The sequence below is a fragment of the Panthera tigris genome, chromosome F2 (genome assembly GCF_018350195.1).
Source record: "Panthera tigris isolate Pti1 chromosome F2, P.tigris_Pti1_mat1.1, whole genome shotgun sequence".
NCBI lineage: Eukaryota > Metazoa > Chordata > Mammalia > Carnivora > Felidae > Panthera > Panthera tigris.
This window is the reverse complement of record NC_056676.1, coordinates 79396062-79419131: the sequence shown is the minus strand read 5'-3', so window position 1 is coordinate 79419131 and position 23070 is coordinate 79396062. Positions and strand designations below refer to the sequence as shown.

General features: G+C 48.8%; 1 protein-coding gene across 3 annotated transcripts in view; it reads left to right on the top strand.

Moving 5' to 3' along the window:
* TRAPPC9 (trafficking protein particle complex subunit 9) overlaps window positions 1–23070 on the top strand; it is a 578179-nt gene that overhangs the window by 69262 nt on the left and 485847 nt on the right. For all 3 annotated transcript variants that reach the window (XM_042973222.1, XM_042973221.1, XM_042973223.1), the window contains 2 exons: window positions 11945–12161; window positions 15930–16073. In XM_042973222.1, the coding sequence (XP_042829156.1) occupies window positions 11945–12161; window positions 15930–16073 (361 nt within the window). The remainder of the gene's footprint in view (window positions 1–11944; window positions 12162–15929; window positions 16074–23070) is intronic.

Below are 23070 nucleotides of genomic sequence, written 5' to 3'. Positions count from 1 at the left end.
CTTGAAACCTGATTCGTATGTCTTTGAAGAGGGTCACGTTCGGGAGCTTGACTGATTAGCACTTGTGTTTATTAAACACCTCCAGGTGTAAATGATCGAACGGCACTTGTGAGAACGAGGGCTCTCTCCCCCGTGGCCGTGTTGGTTGGCTGCAGTTGTAGGCACAGCCAATTTGATATTTTCTAATATGCTCGTCATGGCCTGCTGAGGTGAGCTTACTAAATATTTTGCCAGTCATCTGTTGAAACAGAGCCACGAGCGCTGACTACGGCTCAGTGGGTAGAAGTCACATAAAGAACGAGATCTGGGTTCCTCTCACGAAAGCCTTTTTCTGAGAGCTGACCCTGGGTCTGTGTCAAAGAGGGTGACCGTTGAGTCCACTGTGTGATTGAGATTTACGTGGTACGTACTCCTGCGCGGGAGTCCAGGGTTCTACAGAATTTGAATTCTAGGCCAGAGGATTAGCAAGCGGGGAGCCCCAAGGTGGGAGGGAGGGTGGGCGCTTAGGGTCTGAGGCACACAGAGCCGGCCGGACAGGCGTGCGGGAGGCGCACGGGGGAGGTGACAGGAAGCCGACCGCCACAGGCTTTGTGGGCTGTGTGCAGCCTCCCGTGTACAGCCTGAGGACTTTAAGCCAGGGCCTACTGTGCTGTGAAGGATCATTCTTTGCGTGTCCATGCTTGGAAACCTGTGGAAGGCTGGGCAGGGGGTGACGGGGTGACTTAGAGGAGGTGGCTTTGAGGTTTGGCTGTCAAGTGGGGCTTCATCCTAGCTCAGCCACCTAGGAGCTGTGTGACCTGGACGGCTCACTTGAGGAAACAGAATTTCTCTAATCGGTTGGACTGCTAACGCCTTGACGCCCCGGGCCTGTCGTGAAGTGTCAGCGAGCTAACGCGCGTGCGGTGCGCGGCACGGTGCCCGTTTCAGGCTGCGTGTTGGCGAACGACTGTCAGGGGAGGTACGCTTGATAGGAAGTGGTCCCTGATCACAGGCTGTGAGGGAGCTGGGGGTGCGAGGACGATGCTGAGCTCTGGGCGGGGGGGTGGGGAGGTGTGTGTGCCAGTGGGGGCAGGCGGCCAGGGGCCCCAAGGAGGACAGCTGTGGGAGGAGGACCGTGGGGACGGCTCTGCGCCGGTGGAGGTTGAGGCGCCTTTGGAGCATCCCAGTCAGGTGGCACGAGTGAGCCGGATTGCGTGGCTGTGGCGCTCACCAAGGACGCCTGTCCCCGAGCTGAGCGTTTTCATAACATCTTTCGTCCCCGAGGACCCCGCCATGTTGCTCGCTGAACGTGAAGACGTACTTTATAATATGAGTGAATTAGTATTATCATTTCTGTCATTGAAACTCCAGTCTTTTTTTTTTAAATATAACTTATTGTCAAATTGGTTTCCATGCAACACCCAGTGCTCATCCCAACAAGCGCCCTCCTCAATGCCCAGCCCCCACTTCCCCTCTCCCTCCTCCCCATCCACCCTCTCAGTTTGTTCTCAGTATCCATGAGGCTCTTGTGGTTTGCCTCCCTCCCTCTCTGTAACTTTCTTTTTTCCCTTCCCCTCCCCCATGGTCTTCTGTTCAGTTTCTCAAGTTCCACAAATGAGTGGAAACCTATGGTATCTGTCTTTCTCTGACTGACTTATTTCTCTCAGCATAATACCTTCTAGGTCCATCCATATTGTTGCAGTGGCACAATCCCATCTCTTTTTTATGGCCGAGTAATATTCCGTTGTGTATGTGCGTATATATGTCCGTATCTTCCTTACCCACCATCCACACGCTATGCTTATCCGTGAGTGTCTATCAGTGGACCCTTAGGTTGTGTCCATCTCTTGGCTACTATAAATAGTGCTACAATAAGTAGAGGGGTGCATCTATCTTTATTTTTTTACTTTTTATTTATTTTTTATTTTTTTGTTGCATCTATCTTTAAATTAATGTTTTTGTTTTCTTTGGATAAAAGCCAGGGGTGGAACTATTTGATCATATGGTATTTCTATTTTTAATTTTTAAAAAAATGTTTATTTTTGAGAGAGAGACCGCACGCGTGCATGAGCAGGGGAAGGGCAGAGAGGGGGGAAGGAGGATCTGAAGCCAGGCTCCATGCTGTCAGCACGGAGCCCGATGAGGGGCTCAAACTCACCAACCGCGAGATCATGACCTGAGCCAAAGTTGGACGCTTAACCGACTGAGCCACCCAGGCGCCCCTGTTTTAAGTCTTTGAGGAGTCTCCATGCTGTTTTCCACAGTGGCTGCACCCGTTTCCAATCCCACCAAGAGTGCACAAGGGTTTCTTTTTGTTGACAGTCTTGCCAACGGTTGTCATTTTTTGCCTTTTTGATTTTAGCCGTTCTGACAGGTGTGCGGTGATATTTCGTTGTGGGTCTGGTTTGCATTTCCCTGATACTGAGTGATGTTGAGCATTTTTTCATGTGTCTATGGCAGGCCTTAACTATCTATTTTTATTTTATTTTAGTTGCTTTAAAGTTCATTTATTTATTTTTGAGACAGAGAGCGAGTACGTGAGTGAGTGGCAGAGAGAGAGGGAGAGAGAGAGAATCCCCAGCAGGCTCCACACTGTCAGCACAGAGCCAGGTGTGGGGCTCAGTCTCATGAACTGTGAGATCATGACCTGAGCCAAAATCAAGAGTCGGATGCTTAACCGACTGAGCCACCTGGGCGCCCCCTTAATTATTTAAAAAAAAAATTTTTTTTTAAATGTTTATTTATTTTTGAGACAGAGAGAGACAGAGCATGAATGGGGGAGGGTCAGAGAGAGAGGGAGACACAGAATCTGAAGTAGGCTCTAGGCTCTGAGCTGTCAGCACGGAGCCCGACACGGGGCTCGAACTCATGGACCGTGAGATCATGACCTGAGCTGATGTTGGACGCTTAACCGACTGAGCCACCCAGGCGCCCCATCCCTTACTTATTTTTTAATTAAAAAATGTCCGTTAATAGTTAAAGAAAAATTCAGATATGTATGTTTAGAGGAAAACTAGTGTATTTTCTGTTTGGGCAATATCATGGTGTAGAAACTCTCAAAAGCCCTCTTTGCATGTGTTTTTTAAATATGCTGATTAAGAGATGAAACTTTTCGGGGCACCTGGGTGGCTCAGTCAGTTGAGCGTCCAGCTTCGGCTCAGGTCAGGATCTCGCAGTTCGTGAGTTTGAGCCCCATATCGGGCTCACTGCTGTCAGCCTCTCAGCGCAGAGCCCGCTTCAGATCCTCTGTCCCCTTCTCTCTGTCCCTCCCCCACTTGCGCTCTGCCCCAATTAAATAAATATTAGAAAAAAAAAGGTAAAGTTTTCCCCCCATCTTTTCAAGATGCATAGCAAAAAAGTAAGGGGGAAATCCTTTGGGGCCAAAACAACTACAAAGCATGAATTTTGGAAGGTAAGTGAGTCTCAGAAGGCAGCAAATGCCACCTACCTCGGGGAACATGGTTTCAACTGCCCATGTAGGAGGGACAGGAGGTGAGCCTCAGGGCGGCCCCCATTGGGAATCAGGTGGCAGACCCATCTGTAAAGCCAAGACCTTCCCTGAGCTATGTTTAATGAAAGGGAGACCTAGAAGAAAAAAATCCCACTCTTCAAAGCAAGAAAATAAGGAAACTCTGAATCTTGTTCGAAGGGAAAAAACAACCCAACCTGAGGATTTAGTTTCAAGTTGTCCTGGCATGGGAGTGACCATAAACTCTTGGCAGAAATATATAAATCCTCCTGGAATGAGAAATTGTGTTTTGAATGACTCAATGAACAGTTAATACAAAAAGGTCCTCATATGGTTCTGAATCAGGATGTCGGAGCCCAAATATATCAACGTTGCCTTTCTCCCAAAGTTTCATTTAAATATGCAAAAAGATTTTTTAGAGGAAAAAGCTATCTTCATAATTATATTCATTGATATTGTAGTATGCTAGGAATTCAGAGGTGAATATGAAACAGTCTTCTCTTTTATGGAGCTTACATTTTATTTGAGGAGACACATCTGTGTTTTATGAGCTTGGTGGAGGGAGGTGTTTATTACAGTCAGGAGATAATATTAAGAAAGTGATGATGGGTGGGTGACAGTTTGGTTGTTTATGGACTTATGTAGTTGGCTTTTAATTCCGGGCTCCATGACTTGTCATTGGAAGGAATAGATTTTATGGTGGATATACTTCAACTCAGGACTCTTCGGAATTAAAGAATGGATGCTGAGAAAGACATAGTCAGAGTTTGTCCAGTTACGCATAAGCTTGCTCGGTCACTAAACCCAAAGTTGGTAAAGGCAGGCAGTACTTCTTGAGGCCAGGTGACTTGGTTTTTAAGGTTATCTAAGAATGAAATCAAGGGAACTGAGATGAGCAAAGTCAAGTGCTCCAGCAGTTTTGGGTAGCATCCTTACCAAGGGTTGATAGTCTATAAAGTTTCATCTCTCTTTAATGTTTGTCAAGGTGTTAGGCACATGGTGTGTGCACCTGCTCTAGGAGCCTTTTAGGTACCTGCCTAACAGTGCTGGGCACAGTTGCTCCAGTACCACCCCTCCCTCCATCCCTCTTCTTCTCGGGAACTGGGAACTCAGGACATTGATTTCTTGTTGGCTTGTCTGTTTCCTCCATGACCTTGTCAACCATCGAGGGACCAGGGCTTATGTAACTTTGTTTTGTTTTGTTTTTAATCCTTTCCCTTTGAATGATTAAAACCAAAAATAGATCCAGTTAGCAGATGCTTTTTAAAGAAAGGTCCTTGGTACAAACCTCGTAACCCTGCTTTGGGATGCAGGGAAGAAAGTTACGTTCTTTCCTTTCCAAACTGTTTTGACACGTATGTATGGAAATTTTGTGTAATTTTGAAGATATATTTTCTCTCTGTATAATTATGGCTAGAAATAAATGTGGATAGAAACAGAATGTGTTTTCCACACTTGAGAATGTACGGTCCCCGCGGTTTTCTGCCCTGCTATGTCACAGTCATCGCTGGTAGAGCCATCACTGGGTTGTCTCACAGCGACTGCCGCTGCCTTATTCGTCAGGTCCCCGCAGGTTCCCGTGTTTGAGAAGGCTGATGGCCGCTGAGGCATTTTCTGGAACATCTCTGGCTGGCTAATTTTGAGTTAACACCAGTGACATCAAAGGCGTTAATTAGTTAACAATGGTATTTCCCATTTCCTGCACACTCACTAGGAGTTTTAAGCCTGTGCTGACCACACACAGTATTTCATTTAGTCTTCCCAATGGTCATGAATGGATTTTATTACCTGCGTTAATAAGGAAAGCGCCAGAGTTAGTGATGTGCACGCACATCTGGAACTGGCACTTGGGTCTTTCTGATTCCTGTGCCTATCCCATCCTTCCAGACAGCCAGCTTCCTGTTCGTTAATAGCACAGCTTTGTTTCCAGTGGATAAAACGGGTGTGGACGTGCTTTCAAGTTGGGGAGGGAATGGTTAAGTTAGCATTGGAATTCCTCAGAGCCCGTCCTATGAGTAAAGCTACTTGTCTTGAGTAATCTTTCAGTTACTTTCCATTGGAACTTCATGCAAATGTCTGGGCCCTGTGGGCTCAGCTGTCATGGCCATGCAGCCTATTGAAAAACGAGAACAAGATGTGTTGATCAATACTCCCTAAAAGAGCAGCAGATCTGAAATGAATTTGGGAATTTGATTTCACATCAAAATTTGGTGAAGCTTGTGGCCTAAAATTTTGCCTGGGACTCTTTTATATTCCCCAGATTCTTGTGCTGTGGATGTCTCTGCTGACCTAACATGGCTTTTCACAGGTCCCATGGGCAATGAGGGGCTTTTCAGTCAAGTGTTTTCCGGGGGCTCTGAAGCAGTTGTGCCCAAGATTTTCTGGGGCTTGAAGTGATTGTAGTTCTATTTATAGTGTTTATCATTTGGTTTCTTATTATGTTCAAATGATATAAAGAATCAAAGAGTATATTACCGATGAGAGTATTCCAGTGTTTCATCTTTAAATGTTTTTTTAATGTTTATTTATTTTGAGGGAGAGAGAGTATGAGTGTGCAGGGGAGGGGCACAGAGAGAGGGAGAGAGAAACCCAGGCAGGCTCCATGCTGTTGCGTAGAGCCCCATGTGGGGCTCTATGCCGCAAACCATGAAGTCATGATCTGAGCTGAAATCTAGAGCCAGTGGCTCAACCAACTTAGCCACCCAGGTGCCCCTGGTCTTTCATCCTTAATAGTGTCCATGAAAGAATCAGTGGGAACTCTGAGGGATTAGAGGCCACGGCTTCTCATCTTGCCTTGGCTGTCATCCTTATTTTAGATGGTGGCCTCGTTGAGCATACTGGCTATGACTACTAATAGTTTACATCCCCCAACATCTTTTACCGTATTTCAAACCAAAGGATACAGTTGATGGTCTGGGAGTTTACAGGTATGTGCTGAAAGCATTAAGTACTTCAGCCTCTCCTGTGTAGACCTCCTTAGTCTCCTGCCCATGATTGCACCTCACTGCGCTGGCATCTCTCTGCAGCTGGTACTGTATGCTAAGAGGGCAAAGACCTTGTCCTTTAAATCCACATCCCCATGGATCCTGTACCTAAGCATAAAGCTTCTACAAGAGAACATAGGGGAATATATCTGGGACTTTGGGGTAAGCAAAAGTCTCTTAGGCAAGGGCACAGAAAGCTTTAACCATAAAAGAAAAATAAATTGAGCTACTTTACAATTGATAAATTAATAAATTGAGCTCCTTCACAATTTCTGCTTATCAAAAGACTCCTTTTGGAAAATAAATGTGCATCAGACTGGGAAAATAGAACATTGAGAATATATAAAGAATTCCTATGACTCAGTAATAAGACACGTGATATAACTTTAAAAAATGACCAGAAAATTTGAACAAATGCTTTATGATAGAAGATATAGAGGCGGCCAGTAATTGTATGGAAGCATGTCTAACACCATTAGTTATCAGGTAAATGCAAACTGAAGCCCCCAGAATGACTGAAATGGAAAAGACTGATAACATCTAGTGTTGGTGAACATGTGGGGCAACTGTAATTCACTTAGGTTACCAGTGTGAATGTGAAATGATGCTTCCACTTTAGAGTATATACCTCAACGTAACAAAGGCCATATGTGACAAGTCCACAGCAAATATCCTCTAAGATCAGGAATAAGACCAGGATGTCCACTATTGTCACTTTTTTCCACATAGTACTAGTAGTCCTAGCCACAGCAGTCAGACAAGAAAAAGAAATAAAAGGCATCCAAATTGGTAAGAAAAAAAGAAAACTGTCACTACTTGCAGACGAGATGATACTATCTATAGAAAATCCTAAAGATGCCACCAAATATCTACTAGAATTAATAACTGAATTCAGGAAAGGCGTGGGACGTAAAGTCAATATAGAGAAATTTGTTGCAAATCTATACACTAATAATGGAATAACAGAAAGGAAAATTAAGAAAACGACCTCATTTACAATTACATCAAAAGAACAAAATTCCTAGGAATAAACTTAACCAAGGAGTTGAAAGACCTGTACTCTGAAACCTGTAAGAAATTGGTGAATGAAATTGAGATGACATAAATAAATGGAAAGATATACCATGCTCATGGATTGGAAGAATTAACATTGTTAAAACTCCGTACTACCCAGAAAAATGTACAGATTCAAAGCAATTCCCATGAAAATATCAATAGTATTTTTCAGAGAACTAGAACAAAGAATCCTGAAATTTGTGTGGAACCACAAAAGACCCCAAATAGCCAAAGCAGTCTTGAGAAAGAAGAACAAAGCTGGAGGCATCACACTTCCTGAATTCAAACTATCCTGGAAAGCTATAGTGATCAAAACAGTATGGTACTTGTACAGAAACAGACACATAGATCAGTGAACAGAGAGCCCAGAAATAAACTCAGGTTTATATGGTCAATTAATCTATGACAGAGGAGTCCAAAGCATACGATAGGGAAAAGACAGTCTCTTCAATAAATCGTGTTGTGGAAAGTGGACAGCTAGCTACATGCGAAAGAGTGAAACTGAACCACATTCTTATACACCGTATATAAAAGTAAATTCAAAATGGATTATAGTCCTAAATATAAGGCTTGAAACTATGAAATGCCTAAAGGAAAACATAGGCAGTAATCTCTTGGACATCAGCCTTAGCAACACTTTTCTGGATCTGTCTCCGCAGGCAAGGGAAGGCAAACAGAAATAAGCTGTTGGGACCACACCAAACTCAAAGGGTTTTGCACTTGCAAAGGAAACCATAAAACAAAAAGGCAACCCAGTGAATGGGAGGAGATATTTGCAAATGATATATCTGATAAAGGGTTAATATCCAAAACAGAAAGAATTCATATAACTCAAAACCAAACAATCTGATTAAAGACCTAAATGGACATTTTCCCCAAAGAAGACATCCAGATGGCTAACAGACACATGAAAAGGTGCTCAGCATCACTCATCATCAGGGAAGTCCAAATCAAAACCATGATGAAATGCCACCTCACACCTGTCAGAACGGCTGTTATCAAAAAGACAAAAAAAAAAAAAAAAAAAAAAAACGTTGGTGAACACGTGGAGAAAAGGGAGCCCTCGTGCACCGTTGGTGGGAATGCAAACTGGTGCAGCCACTTTGGAGAACAGAATGGAGGGTCCTCAAAAGTGTAAAAATAGAAGGACCATATGATCCAGTAATTCTGCTTCTGGCCGTTTACCTGAGGAAAATGAAAATACTGATTTGGAAGGATACATGCACCCCTGTGTTTATTGCAGCATAATTTATAGTGGCCAAGGTGTGGACGCAGTCCAAGTGTCCGTCTGTAGACCCACATGCACACACTGCAGTGTTACTCAGCTATGAAAAGGAATGAAATCTTGCCATTCACAATAATGTGGATGGACCTAGAGGACATTATGCTAAGTGAAATAAGTCAGACAAAGACAAATAACATATGATCTCCCCTTACACGTGGAATCTAAACCCCCCCCCCCCCAAAATGAACAGACGATAACAGTGAAAAGACAAACAGACTCATATATACAGAGAATAAACTCGTGGTTGCCAGAGGGGTGGCTGGATGGGGGAAATGGGTGAAGGGGATGAAGAAGCACCAAATTCCAGCTGTGAAATAAGTGAGGCACGGGGATGAATAGTACCGCGGAGGGAATATGGTCAGGTGATACTGCAAGCCCTCTGTGGTGATAGATGGTAGCTACACTGATTATATTGAGCATTTGACCAGGTCTGTAATTGTCAAACCTTTATTTGTGCACCTGAAACTAATTTGACATTTTAGGTCAACTATAGTTCAATTCAAAATTTTAAAAAATCTCATATAAAAAATGATGCCTCTCTGAAAAGAAATCCTGCACGCATTGGCAGTCCTTCTGTGTTTCTCCCCTGCTTCACCCCAAACCTGGGAAATCACCGTTCTATTTTCTGTATTTGCCTGTTGGGGACATTTCACAAAGAAGGAATCAATCACACAATATAATCTCTGTCTTTCACATAGCATAGTGTTTTCAGGGTCTATCAAAGTTGGGGCGTGTATCAGTATTTCATTTTCTTTTTAGTGCCAAACGATTTTGATTATTTGGATATACCACGTGTCGTCTGTCCATTCTTCAGTTGATGGACATTCACGTTGTTTTACTTTTTGGCTATTATGAATAATGCAGCTGTGAACATTCATGTGCAAGTTTTTGTGTGAATATATATTTTAATTTCTATTTGCTACATGTCTGGGGTGGAATTGCTGAGTCATATGATGACTCTCGAGGAACCACCAAAACTGTTTTCCAAAATTGCTGCACAATTTTACATTCCCACCAGCAGTGTATGAGGGTTCCAGTTTTTCCACACTTATTATTACGTGTTTATTATGTTAGCCTTATTAGTGGGTATGAATGGTGTATCTTTGTGGCTTTGATTTTCATTTCCCTGATGGCTAATAATGTTGAATATTTTTTATGTGTTTATTGGCCATTTGTGTATCTCCTTTTTAAAAAAATTTTTTAAAAAAATGTTTATTTTTGAGAGAGAGAGAGAGAGAGAGAAAGAGAGTGCAAGCACTGTGAGGGGCAGAGAGAGAGGGAGACACAGAATCCGAAGCAGGCTCCAGGCTCTGAGCTGTCAGCACAGAGCCCAACGCAGGGCTTGAACCCACGAACCAAGAAATCATGACTTGAGCTGAAGTCGGACGCTTAACCGGCTGAGCCATCCAGGCGCCCGCTCGTTGCCCATTTTAAGTTGGGTTGCTTGTCTACCTATTATTGAATTGTAAGAATTCTTTATATATTCTATGTGTAAATCCTGTATGAAATATAAAAAAAATGATGCTTTCACTTTAGAAAATGTCCAGTGGTCGTACGGGGGGTGTGGTGGGGGACGGAGATTGAGTATGAATGTGACTAATGCAGGAGAAGAGGGAAATGACGCAGTGGAATCCAGAAAGGCGGTGAGGATTTAGGGAAGGAAGAGGCTGCTCACACCGGAGAGCAGGAGGCCCAGTGTCTGGGAGGGGTGCTGGGTGGGCTGCTGCCGTGGGGGGACACGGGCCTGCCTGTTACTTTCTTGTTCTGCCTGGAATATCCGTGCCTGGCTGACCCCTCCTTCATCCCCGCCTCCTGGAGAGTCAGCCCTCATCTGTGTTTCATTGAACTCTGAGCAGTTCTTCCTACATTTCTTCACTGTTGTCTTCCCTGAGGGCAGGCGTCTTTCCCTGTTCTGTTCCCTGCCGTGAGCCCAGCCCCAGGGGCGGTGGACCCCAGGAGGCATTCAGTGAACAGGTGTCGACAGAATGAGAAAACACACACATCAGAATTGTCCCATTTGGCTGGGTCACAGGTAGGCAGCGGGCCTGGGGTTACGAGGGCACACTGGTGTACCAGAGAGGGCTCTGGGTTTGTGGTTGTAGTACCCAGGGGCTTCCCAGTGTTTCTGAGAAGGGGTGACGGGCTCTGAGCTGTGCCCCAGGAACACCGGTCTGGCGCGTGTCTGTGAGTGGATAAAGGAAGGTCTTGAATGCTGGTTGGGAGACATTTAGATTCGTCTTCCAGGTGAGGGCCCAGGTGAGGACCATGGAGGTGGGCACGGAGAGGGCACTGAGGAGCACAAGTTGGTGGGGCCGCCAGGCTGTGCTTCTGTGCTCACAGAGGTATCTGGGCAACAGGCTGATGATCATCAGGGCTTGGCAGAGGGACCGAACCGCCTCCTTAAGCGGCATAGCCTTGAGCAGCAGGGTGGGCGGGGACTAGCCTCCCTCTTTACAGGTAGCTGTGGCTCAGTGAGGGTTAGCAGAGCCCTGACCCGAATTCTGGTCTGGTCTCTGACACTTCTGGACTGTGTGATTTACATAGCTGTTAATACCTCTCTGAGCTTCAGATTCCCTTATCCGTGAGCTGGGGTACAAATAGTTGATGGGATTGTTGTAATGATTGAGGTGCAATAGATTTGCTGCCGTTTGAGAAACAGAAGTTGTTACTGCATCACGGGGGTGTGGGGAGAGTCCAGGCAGGTCATGGATGAAAGAAAACTTTCTGGAAGCATGAAGGCTGAAGCCCAGGTCAGGTGTTGTGGCTGTTAACGGCTCGTTGTCTGGTTAAGTGGCTCCATATGTTTTCTGCTTTGAAAAGTTGCGTGTTTGATGGAGGTCCCTTCCGAAATCCTAGTGTGTCGGTGAACTGTCGTTCCTTTTCTTTTCTAAGGGAGCTAAAAGCGGATGCCGTGTGCTACGTAACAAATGCCTTTGTTCCAGAGTTACGGGCCTTACTCACAAAAGGACAGGATGAACTTGAAGAGATGGGTCTCCTAAAGGCCTTGGGACTTGTGTGTATCACCGTTTCTGTGCTTTTCCGGGTGGTGTCTTCAGGGTGTGGGAACTCGGCCTGGCTCTGCCTCAGCGTTTCATCGTGTCTCTTTTATGAAAAAGCTCTTTTTATGTGTTTCATTTCTCACAAGCTTTTTGCTTCCTGTCTGTGCTTCAGCTCTCCGAAGAAGAAAAAATCCAGCGATACAGCATCCTCTCTGAGCTCTACGAACTGATCGGCTTCCATCGGAAGTCCGCGTTCTTCAAGCGCGTGGCCGCTATGCAGTGCGTGGCCCCGAGCATCTCCGAGCCCGGGTGGAGGGCCTGCTACAAGCTGCTCCTGGAGACGCTTCCCGGCTACAGCCTGTCGCTGGACCCCAAGGACTTCAGCAGAGGTACTGGAGGTCTCACTGCTGCAACTGTTTGGCCCAGTTCCCCACGCATCGTTTGAGCACTTGCCCTCCCGGTCAGACACTGTGGTTGGCGGCGGATGGGGTTCAAAACCACCAAGCCCCCGCCTGCCCTTGGGTACTTACGAGAATACTTAGGATGATCTAATAAACAAAGAGTGGTGCTTTGCTTGGGGGCTGGCGTTCTTTTGGCTGGTCCCTGTCCTGGCCCTGGTGGTAGAGATTGGAGTTCAGGGCAGAAATAACCGGCAAGTCGTGGACGCCTGTGGGATTTACGTTCAAAAAGCTCGGTGTTGTTGGTGGAAGAGGAGATGGGGCTGTGAAGGTGGGTACAGGCTCAGTTCAGCCACCTTCCAGAGAGGTTTCGTGGGAGGAGCTTAGCGCTCGGGAAAAGGGCAGAGTTTTTAGAGCAATCACACAGTTGTTTTGTCCAGAGAGGATAAAGGGTATTTTAAAAGTTTCCACTTGCACACTGAATAGAATCCCCGTTTACCGTGCTTCAGAGAGACAGTAGGCAAGGTCGCTGTTGCTTTCCAGTTACCGTTTTTTGGTGCCCTTTGAATGTAACTGCAAGCTGGCTCCAGAGGGAGAGCCGGCTACCCAGGCCTTCTGTGAGTCACCAGGAGTCGTCTGATGTGTCCTGTGAAACATAACATCTGAGAGTCCAGGGTCGGAGGCTTCCTTCCAGACGCTCTTCCCTGTTCCTCACTGTTTAACTGCCAGCCGCCCTTGGGTCTCAGCTGAACGTCACCTACGCAGAGAGGTCCCCCAGGGTCCCTCAGCCTAAGCGGAACCTGTTTATCTTTCCTCTTTCATCGAATCCTGTTGTTCCTCCTCCTGGCACCTTCCATAATTTGCACGTGCATTTGAAAATCAGTTGGGGCGATGGTTTCAGATATGCTTCCCACACTAGCCTGTGTGCCCTGTGGGAGCAGAGCCCCCGACTCCCACTGTGTCCCCCGGCCGGCACGCGGCAGGTGTCCCAAAGCCTAGTGAGCGGCTACAGCTTCGTGTGTTGGTTGCCAGTTGTCGAATAGAATTTCTTGATCTTAATTTTTGAATGAGATGAACAACATAGGTTTCTTTTAAAAAGTACAACAAATGAGCACACCTTCAAGTGATTCGGTACTTTTTTAGCCTTTTGTTTGGGAGGGGACGCTTGCCATCGTTTTGTGAAAGAGGTTGAGACCGAAGCTAAAGAAGTGCGATCAAATAAAGTAAAAATGATAAATGTTGGCTGGCTATATTTTTAATAAGAAATAAAAATCTCTTTAAACTTCATCTCCACTGTTGCTCTGGACCACTTCAAACATTTCTCAGAGAATTAGATGGAAATGTTCTCAAACCCTGAACCTGCGGATGAAAGTAAATTGTATTCTCAGGACCTGAAATGTATTTCTATTTCTTGAAATGAGCATTTTCCCTAGCTGGTTACAGAAAGTGAGGGTAGGCACACAGAAGCATACGGTGTTGTATTGGCCAGCTCACAGGGCTGCGTATTATCATTTTCATCTTGTGTTACTGTGTATGAGGATTTGTGAATATATGTGCTGTGTATGAAGATCAGCCTTTTCCTGAGTGAGGGATTCAGTCTTCCCCAGGAGCTTTTGCAAAAGAGACTGGCAGGGCAGATGGGTTTGCTTAAAGGCAATTGTTGACGTAACAAACTCTCAAATTGGGAGAACTTTCTGAATGCAAGATGTTGAAAATGTTGTCACTTGGTCATATGTTGCATATCTGTCTTAAGAATAAAGAGAGTCACCTTTTATTGCGGGAGCAGTTTGAATCGCATAGAAATTGTGGCTTGTACACTATTTAGTGTTAAGAAAATTTGTGCTCAGCCTTACTCATAATTGCCTGTGGCAGGAACTGTATCATTATGTATTTAAAAAAAAAATCAGCATAGGGATATTTGCCTGATGTTTAAGTGAGAAAACCTTCTTGATGCCCTAGTGTTGAGATTCGTTAAATTGGGTCATTTAGAATTCATGGCTTGGTTAGTCATGAAATTGATTTCAGTTTCTTAATCCTTTTTAAAATCTCTTATTTCGTTTTGGCATTCGGTCTTTGCTTCTTTGGACAGTGAGGAAGTATTGCAGGGACTTGTCTTTCTCTGCGTCCCCGTGGTATGAAAAGTGCTGCTGTTTTCCATTCCCAGTGGTTTTTGTAAGACAGACTGTAGGGTATGAGGTAGATTTTGTGGTGTGTGTGTCTGTGTGTGTTCATGCACCTCCAAGACTTCCAGTTTAGAAAATTATTATGAAGTAAGTTAAATATATACAAATTAAGGAGAATAGTACAATGAGCCCATCACCCAGAGTAAGTGATTATCAAGAGTGTGCCACTTGTGCTTTATTTTTCCCTTTTTTTCCCGTGTATTTGTCATTTGTGGACGTATTTAGGGCAAATCCCAGAAATCATGTCATTTTACCCTACGTGCTTAAGTTGCATGCCTGAAAAAGAGGGCATTGCCTTTCATGAGGCTTTCAACTTGACCCACATGCTGTGAAACCCCACCGTGTATCAGGCATCCCACCAGGCGTTAAAGATACTTGGGTGAATAAGACACAGTCCTGGCTCCCAAGGAAATGGAGGGTCGGTGGAAGGAATAAATCACGAGGTTACAGGTGCCTCGCTGTACCTGCCAGATAACGCCTGTGGGGCCGAGTCTGTGCACGATACGGCAGCAGGACATGAGAGGGAGGGCTGGCCAGCCGCGTGCGGCAGGGCGGTGGGCGAGGAGGTCAGTGGGGGCTGTGACTGGAGCCCTCAGTCTTCTCTCCCAAGCCGTAGGGCCCCAGACATGCAACACTGTGCAGTGACATGTGTGTTGGGATCCCATTACAAGGTCTCCTTCATGAGGGATCTCCAGGTAGAAAATATTTAGAAGCAGTAATTGTTGCCAGAGGGAGATGGAATAAATAACTCTAAGATTCTGCGGTCTTAAAGAGGTAATTTTCGATGGCTGTGCAACTGACTGCCTCACCCTAAATTTTACCCATGCTGATTTATTTCAGAGGAACAGCTGCAGAAGTCTGTTGGTAACCTTTTTTTAGCTGTCTGCCTTTATGAGCTTTTCTTATAGGCTAAAGTAAAAAACAAACAAACACATTTTCTAATGGCCTTGGTGGTTGCTAACGAAGGCCCATCAAGTACCAGTGTTTCTTTGAAAAAAGTTGTGTATCTAACTCAAATACATGCCATTGGAAACATAATCTTTTATTATAACCTTATTGTAATGATTTCCAAGTGCTTATTTTTATTTATTTGTTGGTTTAGGGGGAGAGAGAGAGAGAATATGCAGGGGAGGGGCAGAGAGAGAGAGGGAGAGAGAATCTCAAGCAGGATCCGCACTGTCAGTGCGCAGTCTGATGCAAGGCTTGGTCCCACGAACCGTGAGATCCTGACCTGAGCCGAAATCAAGAGTCAGACATTCAACCGACTGAGCCACCCCACCCGGGAGCCCTTCAAAGTGCTTATGTTTACATTGTGTCTTCACAGAAGAGAAAAAGTGTACCATAAACCATTTTTTTAACTGTATGAAAACACCCATCCCTTATGAGTTCTTTCTGGGGTGCGTAAACACGGCACATTTCTCTTGTCCTTTGGTTTGATAGTCGAGGCACTTGTCTTTAAATCACCGGGTTTGACACATGCCATCGCACGTGTTTCCACGGAGGCTCGCGTCTCCGGCTCCGTGGCTGGCGCCCTCCTGGAGCCCTTTGAGAACCTTCTGTGACTTCCACCCCACAGGTACACACCGAGGCTGGGCTGCTGTCCAGATGCGTTTGCTTCACGAATTGGTCTACGCGTCCCGAAGGATGGGGAATCCTGCTCTTTCCGTCAGGCACTTGTCCTTCCTGCTGCAGACCATGCTGGATTTTTTGTCCGATCAGGGTGAGTGAGTTCAGACTACCACCCTTTTCAGCACTCTTGGCTCTGGCCCCCGTAAACACTGGGCTTAGGTCTAGGTGGGTGGCGCTTCCCCATCCTCCGTGCCCTCTGCTCCCCGTGCTGCCCTCACTGTCCTCCACGGGTGCCTGATGCTGCTGCCCAGCATTCCCTCCCCGCCCCCCCGGACCCTCTCTCACCCCACTCTGCTGCTTCTATGTCTCTGGCTGGTGCCGGGATGCGGGATGCGGGATGGCCCCCCCCCCCCCCCGCCCCGCACAGGCCCCACTTCCCTTTGCCTACATTGTATCAGACAGAAATGTCCAAGTAGAGCATGTATATAGAGAAGTGCATGGTTCATCAGAACGTAGCTCAGTGCATTTGCCCCCGTGACTGTTACCGTTTCTGTAACTGGCAGCCGGAGGGGAAACGTGACCAGAACCACAAGGACCCCTGTGTGCCCGTCAAGGGCGGCTTCTGTCTTGCTCTTACAACCAAGGGTGCCGTTTGCCTGTGTTTGTACCCGTGGCATCATGTGGTATTTCTGCCCAGGCGTCAGGTGACTTTCTTCTGGGCCCTTCTGTCGGTCGTCCGCTCCTACGGTTACTGGGTGGCATCTGTGTTTTGGGTTTCGGTCATAATCTGTTTATTTCCAGCCCAGATTCCACCCTGGGTCCAGACAATTGGCCACTTGCAGGGCACGGCCCTTTGCCTGTGCCACAGCCACTTGGAAGGGAGCACGCCAGCACTGGAGCTCCGTGGCGTCCCCGGCCCACCGCCCCTTCTGCCGGGGCCGCTCAGCCAGCCCGTGTGTGTTGCTGGTTGGGCCCCGTGCCCTCTCTGCCCTGGAGATGAACGAGTGGGGAGTTTATTCAGAAGTGCTCCTGAGATCGATAACCGAAGGAGGCGAGGTGGGGCAGAGGGAGCTGAGCCTCTGTGCGGTGTCAGCAGAGGCCCCGCCGGCCCACGGAGGGCTCTGTGCTGCGACGGCCCGGCAGTGCTGGCCTGCACTGTCTCGAAAGCCAGGCCCGGTGCCCGGTCCTGCCGTGCCTGCCGAGGCAGTTTCTGGAGACGACTCCCACAGCTGGGTAAGGCCTCGGCTGACCCCGTGGGACTCTGAAGCTAGGATGGCCCTTCAGAGAGACAGCTTGCTGGGTGGTGAGGGGCCAGGCCCGACTGCTCCCACAGCCGGGGCCCTAGATGCACGCTGCTCCCAGGAGGGGGCATGCTCGCCCCAGGAGGGGGCATGCTCGTGGGCGGGGCGGCTCTCTCCAGCAGAGAACAGTCCAGAGAGGGCAGCACTCCCGTCCCTGGTGGTGCACCGCTGTCTGCCGCGGAGCCGCCCCCCCTTCCAGGTGTTCCTGCGGGGATCTGCCACGGCTCGGCCACCGCACTCCGTCACCGCGCATCCTCTGTCTTCAGGGCTTTAACGTTAGTGGGTATTCCTCCCCCTCTGCCTGCTGATTTCCCCCGACTGCTCTCCTTTCCTGCGGTCATAACAGTCTCCTCTGCTCCAGGATGGAAGGGGGGTGTGAGGCTTAAATGCGTTAGTTCCAATACAGCATTTATCCTGGAGCTTATACTACAACTGGTAATGGTTAGCTTCAGAACAAGTACTCAAGTTGGCGTGCGATTGCCTTTACAAAACCAAGAAGACAGTCGGTCTGACTCACGCGCTCTTCTAAAACGGGAGAGGAAAGGGGTTCTTTCGTAGCTGTGACAGCACAAGTGCAGTGCTGTGTTTTAAGCAGAAACAGTTGAGGACCTTGGCTCAAGGTGAAGCTCAAGCGTGCGTCACGGGCTTGGGTGAGATTCCTCTTGCGGGGCCTCCTCCTCCACGTCCCGTGTGTCCTCGAACTTCAGGCTGGCCGCGCGGACTTCACGTTGTACCTACCACATGTGCCCATCGTGTGCCGTTTTCTGTGCCCGGTGGCACCTGCTGGAACTTGGGACTGTCACGTTCCTCAGGTGACTTCCACGGCGGTCTCGGAGCGAGGAGCTCCCGTAACATCTCGCTGCTAATGCCCTTGACGCGCTTGCCACGTCCCGTGGTTATTTGTATCTCTTTGGGCTTCGCTGCCCAGACAGGGTCCCCCACGGATGGCGGGACAGCTCGTCCTCTGTGCCCACTTGGTTTCCGCTGCCTTTGGTGCGGCATTTGAATTGTGTTTGTCTTCCTGCCGCCTGCAGAACTCGGCCACTGAGGACTCGCATGGCAGCTGGCTTCGTGAACGGTCCGCACCTTGGTTTCTCTGAAGCAAGGGTTGCAGACGAAGGCAGAGTTCCCAGAACAGGCCGTCTCTAGTGTCCAGTGGTGACGCGGGCATGGGTCTGTCCCTTGTCTGCTGTATTGAACGTTTGCTTTGCGATGGGCGACTGGCTCTCCTCACCGCCCCCCTCTCCCCGAGGGTGCTTGAACCGCCCCCTGCCCCAGCAACCGTGACGACATAGTGTCCAGTCTGAGTGGAACCTGCCCGCTGGGCCTGAGAGTTCTGATCCGTGGCACGTGTCCCTCCCCACTCTCGTCACGGCCCTGCTCTCTCTCGGTACCGCTTTCCCACATGCCTCACCTTTAATTGTGTGCCATGTTGCACGACCGTGAGTCGCGAGGACGGGGCCCCACGTCCTTGTCCGGAGCTGCTCACACCTTCCTCTGCTTCTTCTTGCAGTTTTTTCTCTTACATATGCACCCCCTGTCCTGCAGCAGGGCCTTTGTGCTGCCGCCCCCCCCTCCGTTCCCTGTCACCAAGTGACTCCTCCAGGTACGGACTCCCTCTTGGCAGCTGTCGGCAGGTGCCGGCACAACCAGACCCTCCCACTCCGTTCTCTTCCTCTGTGCGCTGCTCACGGCTGCGGTGAAAGGTCCGCACATCGCTAGCTGGTCAACGTCTGTCGTCCTTCCTGGAGCTCCGGGGAGAAGGAGCTTGCTGGTTATTGGAGGTCATGTCCGTTGGTGATCTAAAGACCTTGAGTTTGAAAGCAGAGGAACTTGGGGCGTTTGACTGTTGAGCAAAGAGTCATCTCCTTAAAGGCCCGTGTGTAATGGTATTTGGGTAACTGGAGTCTTTGGAGAAAAGGACAAAAGTCAGGAGGTCTCAAGAGTTCTTTCCTCTGATGGCTGTAACCTCGGATCGATAGTGACGTTCTCCCTGGGCCTCCATTTTCTCATTTGTACAGCTAGGGTGGCACAGTTGTGAGATAGTTTGTTGTTATTTTAATGACCAATGTTTTAGTTTATTGGATGACCTTTCCTCTGGAGAGCTCATGGTATCATTTATACAGTTGATAGTTAACATTTCTACATATTGCTGCATTGAAATGAAGTGTGGACTAGGAAACAGCCAAGAAAGAAAGAAACGATCCTGGGCTTGAGGGGGGTGCTTTCTAGTCTTCTTGTCCTACGTCAGACTGCTTGGGCGTTTGCAAGGTGAAGGCGCCACGATCTGGGGCTTTCTTGCCCTTCCCTCTCCCGCATGCACCCCAACTGTGTGCAGATCTGAGTGAACTCGTAAGATACGAGGACGGTTGTTAACACAAAAGGCTTCAGTTCCCAGCACTCTTGCCAGTTTTTGCAAGATGAAAGTACTGACTTGAGGATGTATGGACATTTCTTGGGAAGCGTGACCGCGTTAACCTTTTACGATCACTGACGTGGGGTCGCTTCTCCTGACTGGGCGTGCCAGCTCCCGTGGCATCGTGGCAGTGCATTGGTGAGCCCCGTGGGCTGTAGGTGCAAACCTGGTCCTGTGTGCTGCCCAGGGGCCCCTTGAAAGGGAGCGGGATCCCTGACTTCACGAAGGCTCAGCGTGGCGGGCGCCCCTTCCTGCTCTTACTTGCCTGTGCCCTGGCCGTCTGCATCTCTGCCTGCGTTCTGGGCCACGCCTGTTTCTGCCGCCTTCTGACTGTGACACCCCCTTCACGGAGCCTACCCTGCTCACGTGGTCCTGGCTCCCAGCGCTGCCGGTCTGTCCCCTCCGCCCCTCCCGCCCCCACAGCCTGTGAGCTCCTCAAGGACAGGGAGTGTCCCCGATACCTGGCCCAGAACCTGGCTCCTGGTAGGCCCTGCGATGCTGCGGGGCGAGTGGGGGCTTCTGTCCCGTTCGGTGTGCCCCTGCCGTGCTGCCCAGCTCCTGTGTCTTCTAGCTGGCCACTTTAAGAATCCTGTAGCCTTTGACCTTCTGCAGCAGGGTTCGGGAAGCCACTGCCGGGGGGGCCAGCCCCAGCCCGCCACCTGATTTTGATTCTTGTGTTGGTGGTTCTAGGATGGCTTTGTAGTTGCTGACCCCACATTCCTGTGGAAAGTAAAAGGCTTGCTGCTTTCACATCAAGTTACTTAAAGGCAAGGGAAAAATTAGGTAGAGATTGAATCCGACAGATTCAAATGAAAAGTCCCAGATGAGAGGATAAAGATTAGCCACACAGTACGTGTGGTCCATGAGTGTGGAGCAGAGAGACGCCCCGCTTTAAGTAATTCCTGTTGGTGGCTTGTGAACAGACGGAGGGTGGGGGTGGCGGTGCTGCTGGGACTGTGGGACAGCCAGTGAGTGAACCTGTGTTAGGGAGCTTCCTCCATCAGACTTGGTGCACCGTGTTGTGGCGGCAGACAGGGTGATGTTCTTGCTGTAGGTTCAGATGCTTCGTTAGTGAAATTTAAACTTCGCATAGTTGCTTGGGCTTGTCCCTGCTGGGGACTAATGGGTTTTTGGGTGTTACTGGGTTCAGTATTTTGCTGGAGGCGACTGGGTCGAAAACCTGTCAAAGCTGCAATTTCTTATCTACTTGGCAGGATTCCTGTAGATTAGAGAACAGGTACCTGGATTGAGTGCAGTGTGTCTGATGCAAAAAAGTGCCTAAAAAGTGTCCTAGGACATTTCTGTTGTTTCCCGCCCAGGGGACCAGGACTCCAGCTCCTTGGTCAGAGGTCAGTGGTTCTTTCGCCCGAGGTGCCTTAAGAGGACCCGAGAGAAATGGAATCTCAGGTGTCTGGGTGGCTCAGTGGGTTGAGCGTCCGACTTCGGCTCAGGTCATGATCTCATGGCGAGTGAGTTCGAGCCCCGTGTCGGGCTCCGTGCTGACAGCTCAGAGCCTGGAGCCTGTTTCAGATCCTGTGTCTCCCTCTCTCTCTGCCCCTCCTCCACTCACGCTCTGTCTCCCTCTGTCTCAAAAATAAATAAACATTAAAAAAAAATTAAAAAAAAAAAAGAAATGGAATCTCTCATCAGGAGAACGACAGAGTGAGTGCAGAAGGCTGGTCGGCGTGCAGATGTTCTGAGTTGTGTCATAGGTGATGCACAGTAGCACCATCCCTCCCATCTGATGGGAGCGGGGAGGGGGTGGGGGGCAGGTGGGAAAGCGGGGGAGGGCCAGGGGAGGGCCGGGCCGCCGAGGAAAGGCGGTCAGTGGGTCTGGCACTCGAGCGCGTGCCGTCTCCTTCCTGGCCGACGTCCCGCACCCCACACTGAAGTTGTTGGGAATGTGCCCGTTGCTGCCCTGCCACTGAAGGTGTGGAGTGAGATCAGGCAGTCAAGTCGTGGTCCTGCTGGAGGAGCGCAAGAATCCCAGTCGCTGTGGTCTAGAACGTGAACTCGATTGGCGGTTAGCACCCGAGGTCGCTGGCCTCTACCCCTGAGGTGGTGTGTGGGGCGCCTCAGGGCCCGGAGCTCAGAGCTAGCCTCAGTTTCCCTGTCCTAGAACGGGATTATAAGGTGCATCTTGTGAGGGTAGTGTGAGAGTGAGTGAGGTAATGGCTTGGACGTTAGAGCAGTGCGGGCCTCTGGAGTGGCCACTGTGTCGCCCGTCCCCCCCACAACAGTTGTCATGCTTTTCCTGCGGGAACCCGAGTATCTTACTAGACTGTATGTTTTAAAAGAAAATGTGTTGGGAAGGCACTCGCCTGCATACGGTTCACCCACTGAAGGTGCCCTGGTACATCCCCAGGGTCATCTGGCCGACAGACACTGTCATCCTCCCTGAAGGAGGCCTTACACCTGTCAGTCTCTGTCCCCTCTCAGCCCCCGCCTGAGCCCTCGGGAGGCATGCTGAGGTGCCCCAGAAATAGTTTTTTTAATGTTTATTTTTGAGAGAGAGAGAGAGAGAGAGAGAGAGAGAGAGCGAGAGCGTGTACAAGCAGGGGGTGGGCAGAGAGAGAGGGACACAGAATCCGAAGCAGTGGGGCTCAAACCCACGAGCTGTGAGATCATGACCTGAGCCAAAGTCGGATGCTTAACTGACTGAGCCACCCAGGTGCCTCAAGCTGGGTACCTTTGAAGAGGTTACCGAAGCCTGGTTTCCTGGTCTGTTTTATTTTATGGGAATGAAAATCCGTGCCCTACTCAACCGTGAGTCATTGTGAAGCACAGGTGGGGTGGGAGATGTGAAGCACAGGTGGGCTTTGCAGGTGTCGAGAGCTACTGCTCATTACTGTGGTAACCGCTCCTTCTTCGTCCCCTCTTTTCCCTCCCTGTCCCCCCACATTCCCTTGTGTCATCCGTCAGTCCCGTGTATCGCGTTCTGAGTTGCCACAGACTTGGATTGAATGCCGTTGTCTTTATGACTTCCGTGACCTTGGACAAATAATTTAACTTCCTTCAGCCCTAGTCTCCTTGCCCGTCCACTGGGGACGAGAGTGTCTCACTGGCTGTGAGTCTTACACGTTCGGCGAAGTGCCTAGGGTGGTGCCTGACCTCGTCGTGTGCGTTCGGTGGTAAGAACGTTTTAGGTGATTATCTCTAGAGAACCGGCTTGAGGAAGAGCGTCGGCTAAGGGGAGAGAGGAGTCCGTGTAAACAGGTGGGTACAGGAGCATCATGGGGCAGTTGACAGTTCTTTTCAGAGGTGGAAGAGTGTTAGGGGTGATGTTCCATGAAGAAGGTGACTTTGACCTTGAAGAACCAATTGGTGTTTGCCAGACCAGACTGAGCAGAAGAAATAGTGTCACTTAGAAGATTTTTCTCTAATGCTGGTGGAATTAACAGTATTTGCTGTGTTTAGGGCAAGCTGGCCAC